General features: G+C 42.1%; 1 protein-coding gene across 1 annotated transcript in view; it reads left to right on the plus strand.

The window, feature by feature from the left end:
- The window catches only part of lipea (lipase, hormone-sensitive a), a 29,354-nt gene that overhangs the window by 1,992 nt on the left and 7,836 nt on the right, over positions 1-19,526 (plus strand). Inside the window, exon 2 of the mRNA XM_014142167.2 lies at positions 18,777-19,026. Within this exon, the coding sequence (XP_013997642.1) occupies positions 18,787-19,026 (240 nt within the window). The 5' untranslated portion in view covers positions 18,777-18,786. The remainder of the gene's footprint in view (positions 1-18,776; positions 19,027-19,526) is intronic.

Below are 19,526 nucleotides of genomic sequence, written 5' to 3' on the forward strand. Positions count from 1 at the left end.
ACACCTGCTCCAATATCCAATGATGGGCATGGCGCGAATTACAAATTCCTCTAAAATACAAAAACTTCGATTTTTCAAACATATGACTATTTCACAGCATTTTAAAGACAAGACTCTCCTTTATCTAACCACACTGTCCGATTTCAAAAAGGCTTTACAGCGAAAGCAAAACATTAGATTATGTCAGCAGAGTACCCAGCCAGAAATAATCAGACACCCATTTTTCAAGCTAGCATATAATGTCACAAAAAACAAAACCACAGCTAAATGCAGCACTAACCTTTGATGATCTTCATCAGATGACACACCTAGGACATTATGTTATACAATACATGCATGTTTTGTTCAATCAAGTTCATATTTATATCAAAAACCAGCTTTTTACATTAGCATGTGACGTTCAGAACTAGCATACCCCCCGCAAACCTCCGGTGAATTTACTAAATTACTCACGATAAACGTTCACAAAAAACATAACAATTATTTTAAGAATTATAGATACAGAACTCCTTTGTGCAATCGAGGTGTCCAATTTTAAAATAGCTTTTCGGTGAAAGCACATTTTGCAATATTCTGAGTAGATAGCCCAGCCATCACGGCTAGCTATTTAGACACCCACCAAGTTTAGCCCTGACCAAAGTCAGATTTACTGTTAGAAAAGTTTGAGTACCTTTGGTGTTCTTGGTCAGAATGCACTCCCAGGACTGCTACTTCAATAACAAATGTTGGTTTGGTTCAAAATAATCCAAAGTTATATCCAAACAGCGGCGTTTTGTTCGTGCGTTCAAGACACTATCCGAAGTGTAAATAAGGGTCACGAGCATGGCGCATTTCGTGACAAAAGATTTCTAAATATTCCATTACCGTACTTCGAAGCATGTTTAAAATCAATTTTTATGCCATTTTTCTCATAAAAAAGCGATAATATTCCGACCGGAAATCTGCGTTTAGGTAAACAGACGAAAGAAAACAAAGCATGGGGTCGACTCGGGCACGCGCCTGAGTCTCACAGTACTGTAACCAGCCACTATCCAAACGCGCTACTTTTTTTCAGCCAGAGCCTGCAAAGCCACGATTCAGCTTTTTGCCGCCTTCTGAGAGCCCATGGGAGCCGTAGGAAGTGTCACGTGACAGCAGAGATCCTCTGTAATGGATAGAGAGAATCAAGAAGGGCAAGAAATTGTCAGACAGGGCACTTCCTGCATGGAATCTTCTCAGGTTTTGGCCTGCCAAATGAGTTCTGTTATACTCACAGACACCATTCAAACAGTTTTAGAAACTTTGAAGTGTTTTCTATCCAAAGCCCATAATTATATGCATATTCTAGTTTCTGGGCAGGAGTAATAATCAGATTAAATCGGGTACGTTTTTTTATCCGGCTGTGAAAATACTGCCCCCTAGCCATAACAGGTTAAACACTGTTTCCCATGCTTGTTCAAAGAAACAAAAACAATTAATGCACCTGTCTAATGGTCGTTAAGACACTAACAGCTTAAAGATGGTAGGCAATTAAGGTCACAGTTAGGACACTAAAGAGGCCTTTCTACTGACTCTGAAAAACAGCAAAAGAAAGTTGCCCAGGGTCCCTGCTCATCTGCGTCAACGTGCCTTAGGCATGCTGCAAGGAGGCATGAGGACTGCAGATGTGGCCAGGGCAATAAATTGCAATGTCCGTACTGTGAGACGCCTAAGACGGCGCTATAGGGAGACAGGACGGACAGCTGATCGTTCTCGCAGTGGCAGACCGTGTAACAACACCTGCACAGGATCGGTACATCCGAACATCACACCTGTGGGACAGGTACAAGATGGCAACAACTCCCCGAGTTACACCAGGAACGCACAATCCCTCCATCAGTGCTCAGACTATCCGCAATAGACTGAGAGAGGCTGGACTGAGGGCTTGTAGGCCTGTTGTAAGACAGGTCCTCACCAGACATCACCGGCAACCATGTCGCCTATGGGCACAGACCCACCGTCTCTGAACCAGACAGGATTGGCAAAAAGTGCTCTTCACTGACGAGTCGCGGTTTTGTCTTACCAGGGGTGATGGTCGGATTTCCGTTTATTATCAAAGGAATGAGCATTACACCGAGGCCTGTATTCTGGAGCGGGATCGATTTGGAGGTGGAGAGTCCGTCATGGTCTGGGGCGGTGTGTCACAGCATCATCGGACTGAGCTTATTGTCATTGCAGGCAATCTCAACCCTGTGCGTTACAGGGAAGACATCCTCCTCCCTCACGTGGTACCCTTCCTGCAGGCTCATCCTGACATGACCCTCCAGCATGACAATGCCACCAGCCATACTGCTTGTTCTGTGCGTGATTTCCTGCAAGACAGGAATGTCAGTGTTCTGCCATGGCCAGCGAAGAGCCCGGATCTCTATCCCATTGAGCACGTCTGGGACCTGTTGGATCGGAGGGTGAGGGCTAGGGCCATTTCCCCCCCCAGAAATGTCCGGGAACTTGCAGGTTCCTTGGTGGAAGAGTGGGGTAACATCTCACAGCAAGAACTGGCAAATCTGGTGCAGTCCATGAGGAGGAGAAGCACTGCAGTACTTAATGCAGCTGGTGGCCACACCAGATACTGACTGTTACTTTTGATTTTGACCCCCACCACTTTGTTCAGGGACACATTATTCAATTTCTGTTAGTCACATGTCTGTGGAACTTGTTCAGTTTATGTCTGTTGTTGAATCTTATGTTCATACAGATATTTACACGTTTGCTGAAAATAAACAGTTGAGTGTGAGGGGATGTTTTGGTTTTTGCTGAGTTATTTATATATATATATCTAATCATTTTGAGTCGGAAGTTTACATACACTAAGGTTGGAGTCATTAAAACTCGTTTTTCAACCACTCCACAAATTTCTTGTTAACAAACTATAGTTTTGGCAAGTCGGTTAGCACATCTACTTTGTGCATGACACAAGTAATTTTTCCAACAATTGTTTACGGACATATTATTTCACTTATTCACTGTATCACAATTCCAGTGGATCAGAAGTTTACATACACTAAGTTGACAGTGCCTTTTAAACAGCTTGGAAAATTCCAGAAAATGATGTCATGGCTTTAGAAGCTTCTGATGGGCTAATTGACATAATTTGAGTTAATTGGAGGTGTACCTGTGGATGTATTTCAAGGCCTACCTTCAAACTCATTGCCTCTTTGCTTGACATCATGGGAAAATCAAAAGAAATCAGCCAAGACCCCAGAAAAAAAATTGCAGACCTCCACAAGTCTGGTTCGTCCTTGGGAGCAATTTCCAAACGCCTGAAGGTACACCATTCATCTGTACAAACAATCGTACACAAGTATAAACACCATGGGACCACGCAGCCGTCATACTGCTCAGGAAGGAGACACGTTCTGTCTCCTAGAGATGAACATACTTTGGTGGGAAAAGTGCAAATCAATCCCAGAACAACAGCAAAGGACCTTGTGAAGATGCTGGAGGGAACAGGGACAAAAGTATCTATATCCACAGTAAAACGAGTCCTATGCTGGCCGCTCAGCAAGGAAGAAGCCACCGCTCCAAAAACGCCGGACTACGGTTTGCTACTGCACGTGGGGACAAAGATTGTACTTTTTGGAGAAAAATCCTCTGGTCTGATGAAACAAAAATAGAACTGTTTGTCCATAATGACCATTGTTATGTTTGGAGGAAAAAGGGGGAGGCTTGCAAGTCGAAGAACACCATCCCAACCGTGATGCACGAGGGTGGCAGCATCATGTTGTGGGGTTGCTTTGCTGCAGGAGGGACTGGTGCACTTCACAAAATAGATGGCATAGAAGCAACATCTAAAGACATCAGTCAGGAAGTTAAAGCTTGGTCGCAAATGGGTCTTCCAAATGGACAATGACCTCAAGCATATTTCCAAAGTTGTGGCAAAATGGCTTAAGGACAACAAAGTCAAGGTATTGGAGTGGCCATCACAAAGCCCTGACCTCAATCCCATAGAAAATGCATGTGCAGAACTGAAAAAGTGTGTGGGAGCAAGGAGGCCTACAAACCTGACTCGGTTACACCAGCTCTGTCAGGAGGAATGGGCCAAAATTCACCCAACTTATTGTGGAAGACTACCTGAAACGTTTGACCCAAGTTAAACAATTTTAAAGGCAGTGCTTCCAAATACTAATTGACCCACTGGGAATGTGACGAAAGAAATAAAAGCTGAAATAAATCATTCTCTCTACTATTATTCTGACATTTCACATTCTTAAAATAAAGTCGTGATCCTAACTGACCTAAGACAGGGAATTTTTACTAGGATTAATTGTCAGGAATTGTGAAAACTGAGTTTAAATGTATTTGGCTAAGGTGTATGTAAACTTCTGACTTCAACTGTGTATGTGTGCATACATGCGCACACACTCACTAAAGTATGTGGACTAGAGGTCGACCGATTTATGATTTTTCAACGCCGATTATTGGCGGACCCAAAACCCGATACCGATTAATCAGCCGATTTTATTATTATTTTTTATTTATTATTATTTAATTTTTTACAACAATACTGAATGAACACTTTTAACATAATATAATACATCAATAATATCAATTTAGCCTCAAATAAATAATGAAACGTTCAATTTGGTTTAAATAATGCAAAACAAAGTGTTGGAGAAGAAAGTAAAAGTGCAATATGTGCCATGTAAGAAAGCTAATGTTTAAGTGCCTTGCTCAGAACATGGGAACATATGAAAGCTGGTGGTTCCTTTTAACATGAGTCTTCAATATTCCCAGGTAAGAAGTTTTAGGTTGTAGTTATTATAGGAATTATAGGACTATTTCTCTCTATACGATTTGTATTTCATATACCTTTGACTATTGGATGTTCTTATAGGCACTTTAGTATTGCCAGTGTAACAGTATAGCTTCCGTCCCTCTCCTCGCTCAAACCAGGAACACATCGACAACAGCCTCCCTCGAAGCAGCGTTACCCATGCAGAGGAAGGGAAACAACTACTCCAAGTCTCAGAGCGAGTGACGTTTGAAACGCTATTAGCGTGCACCCGGCTAACTATCTAGCCATTTCACATCGGTTACGCCAGCCTAATCTTGGGAGTTGATAGGCTTGAAGGGGTGAGTATAATTTGTGGAACGTTCCAACAGGAATCTGTTCCAAAAAACGTAAAGTAAAAGGTTGCCAACCAATAACGCATACAAACCTAGCTAACTAGCTGCCGAATAGGCATCAACTCACCACGTAGCTTATTCTTAATGTTTGTCCATAGGCAAACAGACGTGAGGAGAGAGATTTTTCGGAATAAACGTGATGAGTGAAAAACGCAATGAAATAGACCACTCCCTACCCGGTATCTTATTCTGCCACTGTACAACTTTGTATGCGTTGTTTTTTTGGAAACCTTGTTATTTACGAAGTTTTTGGAATAGATTCCTGTTGGAACGTTCCACAAATTATACCCACCCAGGTCGAAGTCATAAACAGCGCAATGCTTGAAGCACAGCGAACGGCTGTTTGAATGAATGCTTACGAGCCTGCTGCTGCCTACCACCGCTCAGTCAGACTGCTCTATCAAATCATAGACTTAATTATAATATAATAAACACACAGAAATACGAGACTTGGGTCATTAACCTCTTGACGGTCGCCTAGGATAGGGGGCGCCACAGCGCATTTTGAAAAAAAATTGTGCCCATTTTAAACGGCCTACTACTCAAACTCAGAAGCTAGGATATGCATATAATTAATACTTGTGGATAGAAAACACCCTAAAGTTTCTAAAACTGTTTGAATGGTGTCTGTGAGTATAACAGAACTCATATGGCAGTCAAAACCCCGAGACAGATCGAAACAGGAAGTGGAATTCTGAATTGCGGACTCAACTTCATCACGTTGCCTATTAATCACACCGTGAGCTATGGTTCATTGAGCACTTCCTATTGCTTCCACTAGATGTCCCCAGTCTTTACAAAGTGATTTGAGTCTCCTACTGTGAAAACTGACAGAATGACACGCTGTGGAACGTGGTCACACGGAGAGGGCCATCACCATTATGACGCCGGCGCCCCTAGCTACCCTCCCCTTTCGAAACGTTTTGAAACACAATGCAATCGTCCCCCTCGAATCTTATTGGAGCTCTGGTTGAAAAAGGCCCTAAAGATTTATGTTATACAACGTTTGACATGTTTGAACGAACCTAAATGAGAAAAAAATGCATTTTGTTGAAAGAGAAGCCCCGCGCACGTCGGAACTTTTGGTGCAGCCTTCAGAACGCGCTAACAACAACAACAAGCTAATGGAACATAAAGGATGAACTTTTTCGAACGAAAATACATTTGTTGTGGACCTGAGATTCCTAGAAGTGCCTAAGGATGAAGATAATCAAAGGTAAGGGATTATTGACAATAGTATACAAGAGTAGATTTGATATGCGATTGTTCCAAGATGGCGCTGACCTGTAACGGTAGCCTATTGTTCTGAGTATCGCATCCCCTTTTATCGCAAAGTGTGATTACCCAGTAAAGTTATTTTTAAATCTGGCATTACAGGTACTTTCAAGAGATATTCATCTATAAATCTTAGAATGACAATATTACATTTTTAAAAATGTTTTCGAATAGTAATTTAATAAATTGTAGCGCTGTTTCATCGGATGCATTTGAGGGAAAATAGTTAGTCAACGTTACGCACCGATGTAAAATGCTGTTTTTATATATAAATATGAACTTTATCGAACAAAAGAATGCATGTATTGTGTAACATGATGTCCTAGGTGTGTCATCTGATGAAGATTGTCAAAGGTTAGTGCTGCATTTAGCTGTTTTTTGGTTATTTGTGATGCATGTGGTTGGTCGGAAAATGGCTATGTGGCTACTTTTACGATATACTCCTCTAACATAATCTAATATTTTGCTTTTGCTGTAAAGCCTTTTTGAAATCGGACAACGTGGTTCGATTCAGGAGAGGTGTATCTATAAAACGATATAATTTGAAAAAAATATATATATTTTTTTTTTATTACATTTTGTTATGCTAATGGCGATAGGATTTTTCGCTGGATGTGGGACGGAGGCCGCACAGGGGTTAATATGGTCGAATCCGGAAACTATCATCTCGAAAACAAAACGTTTTTTTCTTTCAGTGACATACGGAACCATTCCGTATTTTATCTAACGGGTGGCTGAGTCTAAATATTCCTGTTAGGCATTGATGTTTATGGTTAGGTACATTGGTGCAACGACAGTACTTTTTTCGCAAATGCGCTTGTTAAATCAACACCCGTTTGTCGAAGTAGGCTGTGATTCAATGAAAATTCAGGCACCGCATCGATTATATGCAACGCAGGACACGTTAGATAAACTAGTAATATCATCAACCATGTGTAGTTAACTAGTGATTATGTTAAGATTGATAGTTTTTTTATAAGTCTAATGCTAGCTAGCAACTTACCTTTGCTTCTTGCTGCCCTTGCGTAACAAGTAGTCAGCCTGTTAATCCTTGTGGAGTGCAATGTAAGGCAGGTGGTTAGAGCGTTGGACTGGTAACCGAAGGTTGCAAAAACGAATCCCCCCTGAACAAGGCAGTTAACCCCCGTTTCTAGGCCGTCATTGTAAATAAGAATGTGTTCTTAATCTGACTTGCCTAGTTAAATAAAGGTGTAAAAAAAACAATCGGCAAATCGGCGGCCAAAAATACCGATTACCGATTGTTATGAAAACTTGAAATCGGCCCTAATTAATCGGCCATTCCGATTAATCGGTCGACCTCTAATGTGGACAATCCTTCAAATATAGTGGATTTGGCTATTTCAGCCACACCCGTTGCCGACAGGTGTATAAAATCAAGCACACAGCCATGCAGTCTCATTGACAAACATTAGTAGTAGAATTGAAGAGCTCAGTAACTTTCAACATGGCACCATCACAGGATGCCACCTTTTCCAACAAGTCAGTTCATCAAATTCCTGCCCTACTAGAGCTGCCCCAGTCAACAAACTGTAAGTGCTTTAATTGTGAAGTAGAAACATCTTTGGCTCAGCTCCAAAGTGGTAAGCCACACAAGCTCACAGAACGGGACCACCGAGTGCTGAAGCGCGTAGTGCTTTAAAATAGTCTGTCCTCGGTTGCGACTCTCACTACCGAGTTCCAAACTGCCTCTGGAAGCAACGTCAGCACAAGAACTGTTAATCAGGAACTTCATGAAAGCGGTTTCCATGGCCGAGCATCCGCACACTAACCTAAGATTACCATGCGCAATGCAAAGCGTCAACTGCAGTGGTGTAAAGCTCACCGCCATTGGACTCTAGAGCAGTGGAAACACGTTCTCTGGAATGATGAATCGCGCTTCACCATCTGGCAGTCCGACGGCCGAATCTGGGTTTGGCGGATGCCTGGAGAATACTACCTGCCCGACTGCGTAGTGCCAACTGTAAACTTTGTTAGAGGAGGAATAATGTTTTGGGGTTGTTTTCATAGTTCAGGTTAGGCCCCTGAGTTCCAGTGAAGGGAAATCTTAATGCTACAGCATACAATTACATTCTAGACGATTCTGTGCTTCCAACTTTGTGGCAACAGTTTTGGGGAAGACCCTTTCCTGGTTCAGCATGACAATGACCCTGTGCAAAAATGGAGGTCCATACTGAAATGGTGTGGAAGAACTTGACTGGGCTGCACAGAGCCCTGCCCTCAACCCCATCTAACACCTTTGGGATGAATTGGAATGCCGACAGCGAGCCAGGCCTAATCTCCCAACATTATGTTAGCACAGCTGAAAACTGTTATGCTCATTAAAGAAGCAATAAAACTGGCCTTCTTTAGACTAGTTGAGTATCTAGAGCATCAGCATTTGTGGGTTCGATTACAGGCTCAAAATGGCCAGAAACAAAGTACTTTCTTCTGAAACTCTCAGTCTATTCTTGTTCTGAGAAATGAAGACTATTGCATGCGATAAATTGCCAAAAAACAGAAGATCTCGTACAACGCTGTGTACTACTCCCTTCACAGAACAGTGCAACTGGCTCTAACCAGAATAGAAAGAGGAGTGGGAGGCCCCGGTGCACAACTGAGCAAGAGGTCAAGTAAATTAGTGTCTACGTAAGAATGTTGTTCATTGACAATAGCTCACCATTTAACTCCATAGTACTCTTTAAGCTCGGGGCCCTGTGTCTGAACCCCGCCTTGTGCAACTGGATCCTGGACTTCCTGACGGGCTGCCTCCGGGTGGTGAAAGTAGGAATCAACACAGGTGCCACACAAGGGTGCGTGCTCAGCCACCTCCTGTACTCCCTGTTCACCCATGACTGTGTGGCCACGTACGCCTCCATCTCAATCATCAAGTTTGCAGACGACACAACAGTAGTAGGTCTGATTACCAACAATGATGAGACCGCCTACAGGGAGGAGGTGAGGGCCCTGGCAGAGTGGTGCAAGGAAAATAACCTTTCCCTCAACGTCAACAAAATGAAGGAAATGATCGTGGACTTCAGGAAACAGCAGAGGGAGCACGCCCCTATCCACATCGACGGGACCACAGTAGAGAAGGTGGAAAGCTTCAAGTTCCTCGGCGTACACATCAGTGACGATCTGAAATGGTCCACCCACACAGTCTGGTGAAGACGGTGCAACAGTGCCTCTTCAACCTCAGGAGGCTGAAGAAATTTGGCTTGGTCCCTAATACCCTCACAAACTTTTACAGATGCTGTATCACCGCCTGGTATGGCAACTGCACCGCCCGCAACTGCAGGGGTCTCCAGAGGATGGTGTGGTCTGTCCAACGCATCACCGGGGGCACACTGCCTGCCCTCCAGGACAGCTACAGCACCCGATGTTACAGGAAGGCCAAAAAGATAATCAAGGACATCAACCACCTAAGCCACGGTCTGTTCACCCCGCTATCATCCAGAAGGCATGAGGTCAATACAAGTGCATCAAAGCTGGGACCGAGAGACTGAAAAACAGCAGGCTGTTAAACAGCCATCACTAGCTGGCTTCCACCTGGTTACGCAACCCTGCACCTTAGAGGCTACTGCCCTATATACATAGACAGGGAATCACAGGCCACTCAAATAATGGAGCACTAGTCACATTAATTATGTTTACATACTGCTTTACCTATCTCATATGTATATACTGTATTCTATTTTACTGCATTTTAGTCGATGCCACTCCGACATTGTTCGTCCTAATATTTATATATTTCCGTTCTTTTACTTTTAGATTTGTAAATTGTTAGACTATTATACTGTCAGAGCTAAGAAAACAAGCATTTCACTAAACCTGCAATAGCATCTGCTAAATATGTGTATGTGACCAATAAAATGTGATTTGGATTTGTTGCGAAGGACTTCAACTAAAGTAATTTGAGGACCGTGCTCCCAAATTATTAAAACATTCACTGTCTCTCTCGTGGAAATGTGATGCTTGACACGTGTATAAGGCCTTCTCCTGTCCTCCTTCGTCAAGTCTAACCACGACTTAATTTAACTTCTCCCCGCCTACAAATAAAGACTCAAGTATGCAGTTCCGGTGGTCAGGTCTGTACAATGCTGGTCCGACCAATCAGAATCCATGCTCCAACACTGTGTTGGTCATGTGGACTGGAATATATTACGGATAACATCCTATGAGTATGCCGTCTCACCGGATTCATTCAAATAATGCATAGATGGGACACCGATAGTGTCTTTCAGAACTTACCCGAATCAAAAACTGTAGATTGATGGCTACCTTGTAGGGGAACTGAAGGAAAAAGATGCTGCTTATAAACACGGCAAGGTGACCGGGGACAATAGTATGGTTAAACTGTACAAATATGACTTACGCAGAGCATGTGCAGACCAACTGGCTGTTATGTTTTCTGATATTTTCAATCTTTCTCTAGCTCAGGCCACTATCCCCATCTGCTTCAAGATGTCCACTATCATCCCGTGCCCAAGAAAGGGAAAATAACTGAACTGAATGACTACCGGTCCGCAGTACTCTCTTCTGTCATCATGAAGTGCTTTGAGATGCAGGTCAAAGACCACATAACCTCCTCCCTCCCCGACACACTCAACCCTCTCCATTTCGCCTACCACCCTGACAGATCCACAGACGACACAATCGCCCTTTGCACTGCACACTGCCCTCACCCACCTGGACAACATGAATGCATATGTGAAGATGCTGTTCATCATATACAGCTCAGCCTTCAACACCATAGTGTCTTCTAAGCTCACCACAAAGCTTACGACCCTGGGACTGAACTCCTCCTTATGCAACTGGGACCTGGACTTCCTAATGGGCCACCCCCAGGCGGTGAAGGTAGGCAACATTACCTCCTCGACACTCACTCTCAACACCGTGGCCCCACAAGGGTGCGTCCTCAATCCCCTCCTGTACTGCCTGTATGCCCATGATTGCATTGTCACACAGTTTCAACTCCATCAAAACTGCCTACAGGGAGGAGGTTAGGCACCCTGATGGCGTGGTGCCAGGTAAACAACCTCTCCCTCAACGTCAGCAAACAAAGGAGCTAATTGAGGACTTCAGGAGGAAACAGGCTGGGCACCCCCAACTCCTCATCAACGGAGCAGCCGTGGAGACGAGATGTGTACGCTGCGGAATGTCCATGTTCCGCAGCGTACACATCTCTGAGGAGCTGAAATGGTCAAACCACACAGACACTGTGGTAATGGCAAATCTTCAACCTCAGGATGCTGAAGAAATTTGGCCTGTCAAATGGGCCTTCATAGTGTTCTACAGGAGCACCATCGAGATAATTATGTTGGGCTGCATCACAGCCTGGTACGGCAACTCCACTGCCGTGGACCGCAAGGCGCTACAGAGGGTAGGATGCCCAGCCGAACGTACCTTTGGGTGCAGACTGCCTGCCCTCCAGGACACCTACAACACCAGGTGTCGTACAAATGCCAAGAAGATCATCGGGGATATTTGTTTGATACTGTATAAAGTAGCTTGATATGCTAATTCCAGAAGTTCGGTGTCGATTGTATCCCCTGAACTATTATCTTCAGCACCTAACTATGTTGGCTAGCTAACAGGCTAAGAAGAGAGCTAGCAAATTGATTCATACAAATGACTGTGGTCATTTATAGATAACCAACTTTTTCTAAACACATTTATGGTTATATGGCACGAACAATGGCTCCAAGTTTATTTGTCAAATTTGAAGAGAGAGTAGATGGACATAACCTTGCCTTAATTATTTTGAATTAGTCCTTGGTGAGACAGTTGACAAAGCTGTTGCTTGATTCAATACTATTAAAAATGCAAGACATGGGCAATATTGCATATAGTTTTTCCTTGCTAATGTCGACCGGAAAATCAGAGGGATAAAGCAGATAAGTGTTTAATTAGTTCATTGGTTTGTCCATGCTGTATCAATTTGTCTGCATAGTTAACCATCACAAATTATTTTATTAAGGATATACCCCTTACTGCAGTACGTGGTTCCCAACTAGGGGTACTAGTCAAATCAACAGTAGTTGAGAAGGCTCATGAGTCCACAGGGTTACTGGTAAAATGAACATGAGGGGGTTCTTCAGGGGTGCTCCAAGCAGAACAAAATTCAGTTGGTGGTACAGTAACCAAAAAAGGTTTGGAATCACTGCCTTACTGTACACACTTGAAGACCTGTGATAGAGAGATTGTCCTACAGGTAACATTAATTATTGTCCTTAGAAGAATCGTTGATGTTCAAGAAACGGGTAAGAATTTCCACAAAGTGTTCAACTAATTTTCCTTGGTAATGGTTTCCAACATAACTTCACTGAAGAACAAGAACATTTCTGTATTGTAATTCTATTTGCAGAATACCTTATTGAACATCTGACTAGTGGCTGGTAACAAATGGCACTGTAAACTTGACTGAACACACTTCAGCGATAATGGATCTATCTCTTTCTGATCGGCACAGTTAGAAATATTGTTGTGGACGAAGTGATATTCCTCCTCTGCTTCAATCACCTATGGAGAGGTCATCAACCAGAACTGCCTGTGGGGGGGAAAAAGAGCACAAATTGTAAAACAGTTAACATGGGTGGAAACCTAACACAGATTATCATCAATGTAGAATTAACAATAAGTGCACTATTGTTCACGGTAACTTTAAGGGTTATTTCAGAATGCATTCGTTGAGCAAACTATCTTCATTTACTTACGCTACGGCTGGTATGCACTTGAATTTTTTTTTTTAAATGTACTAGCATATTTGGCACCTCCATTGCAAATCACTCATTACTGCCACGCACAGGTCGGAAGTCTACATCAGATCAGTAAATTGGATGTGCCGAAGAGGCATTTTTTTCGGTTGCTTGTACATTTCTATTTAGATCTTTTTTGTAGGTACATACTGGGCGCAAAGCGAGTAAATTAAGATAGTGGCTCAGCGAAACATATTTGGTGATCAACTAATGTATTTTGACATTCTTAGACTTGCAGAGCTGGTGAATGGGAGTTTGAATCGGAGTTTCCTTAGTGTTAGAGGTCTCTAACGCAATTGATATATACAGTGCATTCTGAAAGTTTTCAGACCCCTTGACTTTTTCCACATTTTGTTAAGTTACAGCCTTATTCTAAATAACTTTTTCCCCTCATCAATCAACACACCATACCCCATAATGACAAAGCAAAAACAGGTTTTTAGAAATTTTTTACAAATTTATAAAAAATGTAAAACAGAAATACCTGAAGTATTCAGACCCTTTGCTATGAGACTTGAAATTGAGATCAGGTGTATCCTGTTTCCATTGATCATCCTTGAGTTGTTTCGACAACTTGATTTGGAGTCCACCTGTGGTAAATTCAATTGATTGAACATGATTAGGAAAGGCACACAACTGTACATATAAGGTTCCACAGTTGACAGTGCATGTCAGAGCAAAACCCAAGCCACAAGGTCGAAGGAATGGTCCGTAGAGCTCCGAGACAGGATTGAAGGTCCCCAAGAACACAGTGGCCTCCATTATTGAATGGAAGAAGTTTGGAACCACCAAGACTCTTCCTAGAGCTGGCCGCCCGGCCAAATTGAGCAATCAGGAGAGAAGGGGCTTGGTCAGGATGGTGAACAAGAACCCAAACTCACTCTGACAGAGCTCTGGAGTTCCTCTGTGGAGATGGGAGAACCTTCCAGAAGGACAACCATCTCTGCAGCACTCCATCAATCAGGCCTTGATGGTAGAGTGACCATACATAAGCCACTCCTCAGTAAAAGGCACATGACAGCCCACTTGGAATTTGCCAAAAGGCACCTAAAGACTCTCAAACCATGAGAATCAAGATTCTCTGGTCTGATGAAACCAAGATTGAACTCATTGGCCTGAATGCCAAGTGTCACGTCTGGAGGAAACCTTGCACCATCCCTACGGCATGGTGGTGGCAGCATCATGCTGTGGGGATGTTTTTCAGCAGCAGGGACTGGCTGACTAGTCCCGATCGAGAGAAAGATGAACGGAGCAAGGTAAAGAGATCCTTGACGAAAACCTGCTTCAGAGCGCTGCTCAGAACCTCCGACTGGGGCAAAGGTTCATCTTCCAACAGGACAATGACCCTAAGCACATAGCCAAGACAACTCAGGAGTGGCTTCGGGACAAGTCTCAATGTCCTTGAGTGGTCCAGCCAGAGCCCAGACTTGAACCCGAACGAACATCTCTGGAGGCCTGAAAATAGTTGTGCAGTGACACTCCCATCCAACCTGACAGTGCTTGAGAGGACCTCGAGCATGGGAGATACTCCCCAAATACAGGTGTGCCAAGCTTGTACCGTCATACCCAAGAAGACTCGATGCTGTAATCACTGCCAAAGGTGCTTCAACAAAGTACTGAGTAAAGGGTCTAAATACTTAGTTTAAGTCAGAAGTTTACATACACTTAGGTTGGAGTCATTTAAAACTCGTTTTTCAACCACTCCCCAAATTTCTTGTTAACAAACTATAGTTTTGGCAAGTCGGTTAGGACATCTACTTTGTGCATGACACAAGTAATTTTTCCAACAATTGTTTACAGACATATTATTTCACTTATAATTAATTGTGTCACAATTCCAGTGGGTCAGAAGTTTACATACACTAGGTTGACTGTGCCTTTTAAAAAGCTTGGAAAATTCCAGAAAATGATGTCATGGCTTTAGAAGCTTCTGATAGGCTAATTGACAATACTTGAATCAATTGGAGATGTGGATGTATTTCAAGGCCTACCTTCAAACGCAGTGCCTCTTTGCTTGACATCATGGGAAATTCAAAAGAAATCAGCCAAGACCAAATTGTAGACCTCCAAGTCTGGTTCATCCTTGGGAGCAATTTCCAAGCGCCTGACGGTACCACGTTCATCTGTACAAACAATAGTACGCATGTATAAACACCATGGGACCACGCAGCCATCATACCGCTCAGGAATTAGACTCGTTCTGTCTCCTAGAGATGAACGTACTTTGGTGCGAAAAGTGCAAATCAATCCCAGAACGACAGCAAAGGACCTTGTGAAGATGCTGGAGGAAACCGGTACAAAAGTATCTATATCCACAGTAAAACGAGTCCTATATCGACATAACCTGAAAGGCCGCTCAGCAAGGAAGAAGCCCCTGCTCCAGAACCGCCATTAAAAAAAGCCAGACTACGGTTTGCAACTGCACATGGGGACAAAGATCGTACTTTTTGGAGAAATGTCCTCTGGTCTGATGAAACAAAAATAGAACTGTTTGGCCATACTGACCATCATTATGTTTGGAGGAAAAAGTGGGAGGCTTGCAAGCCGAAGAACACCGTCCCAACCGTGAAGCACGGGGGTGGCAGCATGTTGTGGGGGTGCTTTGCTGCAGGAGGGACTGGTGCACTTCACAAAATAGATGGCATCATGAGGTAGGAAAATGATGTGGATATATTGAAGCAACATCTCAAGACATCAGTCAGAAAGTTAAAGCTTGGTTGCAAATGGGCCTTCCAAATGGACAATGACCCCAAGCATACTTCCAAAGTTGTGGCAAAATGGCTTAATTTCTTTGGGATAGGGGGCGGTATTTTGACGTCCAAATGAAAAGCGTGCCCAAAGTAAACTGCCTGCTACTCATGCCCAGAAGCTAGGATATGCATATAATTGGTAGATTTGGATAGAAAACACTCAAGTTTCTAAAACTGTTTAAAGTAATGTCTGTGAGTATAACAGAACTGAAATGGCAGGCGAAACCCCGAGGACAACCCCCCCCAAAAAAAAATAATCCTACCACTGATTTCAATGGCTGGCACTTTTTATAATAGGGCGAACTCGTGCCCGATTGCAGTTCCTAGGGCTTCCACTAGATGTCAAGTCTTTAGATTAGAGTTTCAGGCTGGTTTTTGGAAAAATGAGCCAGAAATTGTAGTTTTTCTAGGTGGCTCCCATTTTGGATGTATTGTTTCCAAGCGCGTGAATGAGAGCGCGTTCTTTGGTATTTTTCTCCGGTGTAGACAATAACGATTCTCCGTCTTAAATTTGATCGTTTATTTGCGTATTAGGGTACCTAAGATTTGATTATAAATGTTGATTGACTGACTTGTTTGGATAGGTTTATTGGTAACATTTGGGATTCATTTTGTAAGCATTTTGAAGGAGGGAAACCGAGTGGATTATTGACTGAAGCGCGCCAGCTAAACTGAGATCTTATGGATATAAAGAAGGACTTTATCGAAAAAAGGACCATTTGTAATGTAACTGGGACCTTTTGGAGTGCCAACAGAAGAAGATCTTCAAAGGTAAGGCATATATTAAATCGCCATTTCTCACTTGTGTCGCAACTCCCTGGTTGAAAATGATTTGTTATGCGTTTGTGTGCTGGGCGCTGTCCTCACATAATCGCATGGTTTGCTTTTGCCGTAAAGCCTTTTTGAAATCTGACATGGCGGCTGGATTAACAGCAAGTTAAGATTTATTTTGATGTATTGCACTTGTGATTTCATGAGTTTAATATTTTTAGTAATTTAATTTGAATTTGGCGCTCTGCAATTTCACCGGAAGGTGTCAATGGGGTGTACAAAGAATTTGCACAGCTCTCAATCAAGCTAAGGACATAAGAGAATTTCAGTCCAAGGTTGGTTTGATCTGTTATTTTTTGGTACTCTTGTCAAGGCCTATACCTTTAGGATTTATGACAAGATTGTGTTCATTTTGATAAATGCTGTCAACAGGCTATGTAATCTCATTCATTTGCAAAGTTGGATAAAGTCTGTTTGTAGGAAGAGTCGGGATAGTTGCATGTTTTAATCTTTGACCTTTGGCACACACAACCAAACCCATCATTAAAAGATATGTTGTTTTACAACCAAATCTCTTTTTTTATCTAAATGTGATGTTATGGGGTCCAGACACTTGTTTTGTAATTTCACTTGTTTTTGAGAAACTTACCCTAACCATCCTCATTCTGCTCATCCTCATTCTGCACAATGAGGATTAGGATGTTTGGGGTAAGTTTCTCAAATTGCAAAACAAGTGTCTCGACCCTATAACTTATTTATTTTTTTTGTTTGTAAAAAAGCAAACTTCTCCTTTAATGACAGGTTTGGTTGTGTGCGTGTGTGCCAAAGGTCAAAGATTAAAGCATGCAACTATCCTAAGACTCTTCCTACAAACTGACTTTATCTAACTGTGCAAAGTAATGAGATTACAAAGCCTGTTGACAGCATTTATCAATATCATCACAATCTTGTCATAAATCCTAAAGGTATAGGCCGAGACAAGAGTACCAAGAATCATGAATCAACAGAACAAACCAACCTTGGACTGATAAATTCTCTTATGTCCTTAGCTTGATTGACAGCTGTGCAAATTCTTTGCTACCCTACTTTTATTTCAGCACAGTTCTTATGGAATTACTTTTGTGCCTTTTTTATATTAAGCAACCCTTTTTAATTCGAGAACAACATTTTTATTATGGCAAATAAAAATTATGATATTAAAATCTAAACATTAACCCAAAAGTTGAGTGCAAAATAAATAATATTGCAAGGAAATCATTTTTAATGGCAAGAACAAATGAATTGTAAATAAATGCAAAGAAATTCTTTCCAGTGAAACATTTTCAATCATAATGCGATTGCAGTGAAACTGTTCCCTCTTTTGCAGTGGTGTAAAGTACTTATGTAAAAAAATACTTGAAAGTACTACTTAAATAGTTTTGGGGGGGTATCTGTACTTTACTATTTATATTTTTGACAGCTTTTACTTTACTGTATTCCTAAAGAAATGTATGTAATTTTTACTCCATACATTTTCCCTGACACCCAAAAGTACTCATTACATTTTGAATGCTTAGCAGGACAAGAAAATGGTCTAAAGTACATCCCTGGTCATCCTCTGATCTGGTGGACTCACTAAACACATGCTTCGTTTGTAAATGATGTCAGAGTGTGCCTCTGGTTATCCATAAATAAAAGGGGGGGAAAATAAAATGATGCCGTCTGGTTTACTTAATATAATATTTTTTAAACGATTTAAACTTTTACTTTTAATACTTAAGTATATTTTACTCAAGTAGTATTTTACTAGGTGACTCACTTTTACTTAATTCATTTTATATTTGTTTACATGATTCCATATGTGTTATTTCATAGTTTTGATGTCTTCACTATTATTCTACAATGTAGAAAAAGGTTAAAATAAAGACAAACCCTGGAATGAGTAGGTGTATCCAAACTTTGGACTGGTACTGTGTGTGTTTTGGGGGGTTGTATAAAAGCAAAAGTCTCTATTTCAATCTCCTGCATTAAATCTGTCAAAGCTAATATGATGTGGTTATCCAGAAATAAAATATTTGGTTTATATGTATCTTCTCTCTAGTGTTTCAGGTATGGCCTGGAGAGCTGTGTTCACAGCCTTGGAGGCAGTGTGTGAGGAAAACATCACAGCTCTGTCTGGGCCTACCGACTTGCTGTACGGTAACGCTTCCGAACGCTTGGTGACCTGCATGAGAAAGATTCAGGACCATGGCCGTGCCCTCAAACCTGTGGTTGCTGGTTTTACTGCAGTGTACCACCACTATGACTTTGACGCAGATACCCCTGGGAATGGGTATCGCACACTGGTAAAGGTAAGCTATAATAACATAACTTTTCTACTAACCTCACTGCCCAGAATGATGATGTCAGTAGTCTAGACGAAGTATCACACAGTGTGATTGTCAAGAGACTGAGACAATCACACAGTCAAAAGACTGCGTAAGCTAGCAACAGAGGGACAATTTTGGATTATTAATACACTGCTCAAAAAAATAAAGGGAACACTTAAACAACACAATGTAACTCCAAGTCAATCACACTTCTGTGAAATCAAACTGTCCACTTAGGAAGCAACACTGATTGACAATACATTTCACATGCTGTTGTGCAAATGGAATAGACAACAGGTGGAAATTATAGGCAATTAGCAAGACACCCCCAATAAAGGAGTGGTTCTGCAAGTGGTGACCACAGACCACTTCTCAGTTCCTATGCTTCCTGGCGGATGTTTTGGTCACTTTTGAATGCTGGCGGTGCTTTCACTCTAGTGGTAGCATGAGACGGAGTCTACAACCCACACAAGTGGCTCAGG

The sequence above is a fragment of the Salmo salar genome, chromosome ssa14 (genome assembly GCF_905237065.1).
Source record: "Salmo salar chromosome ssa14, Ssal_v3.1, whole genome shotgun sequence".
In the NCBI taxonomy this organism is placed as follows: Eukaryota; Metazoa; Chordata; class Actinopteri; order Salmoniformes; family Salmonidae; genus Salmo; species Salmo salar.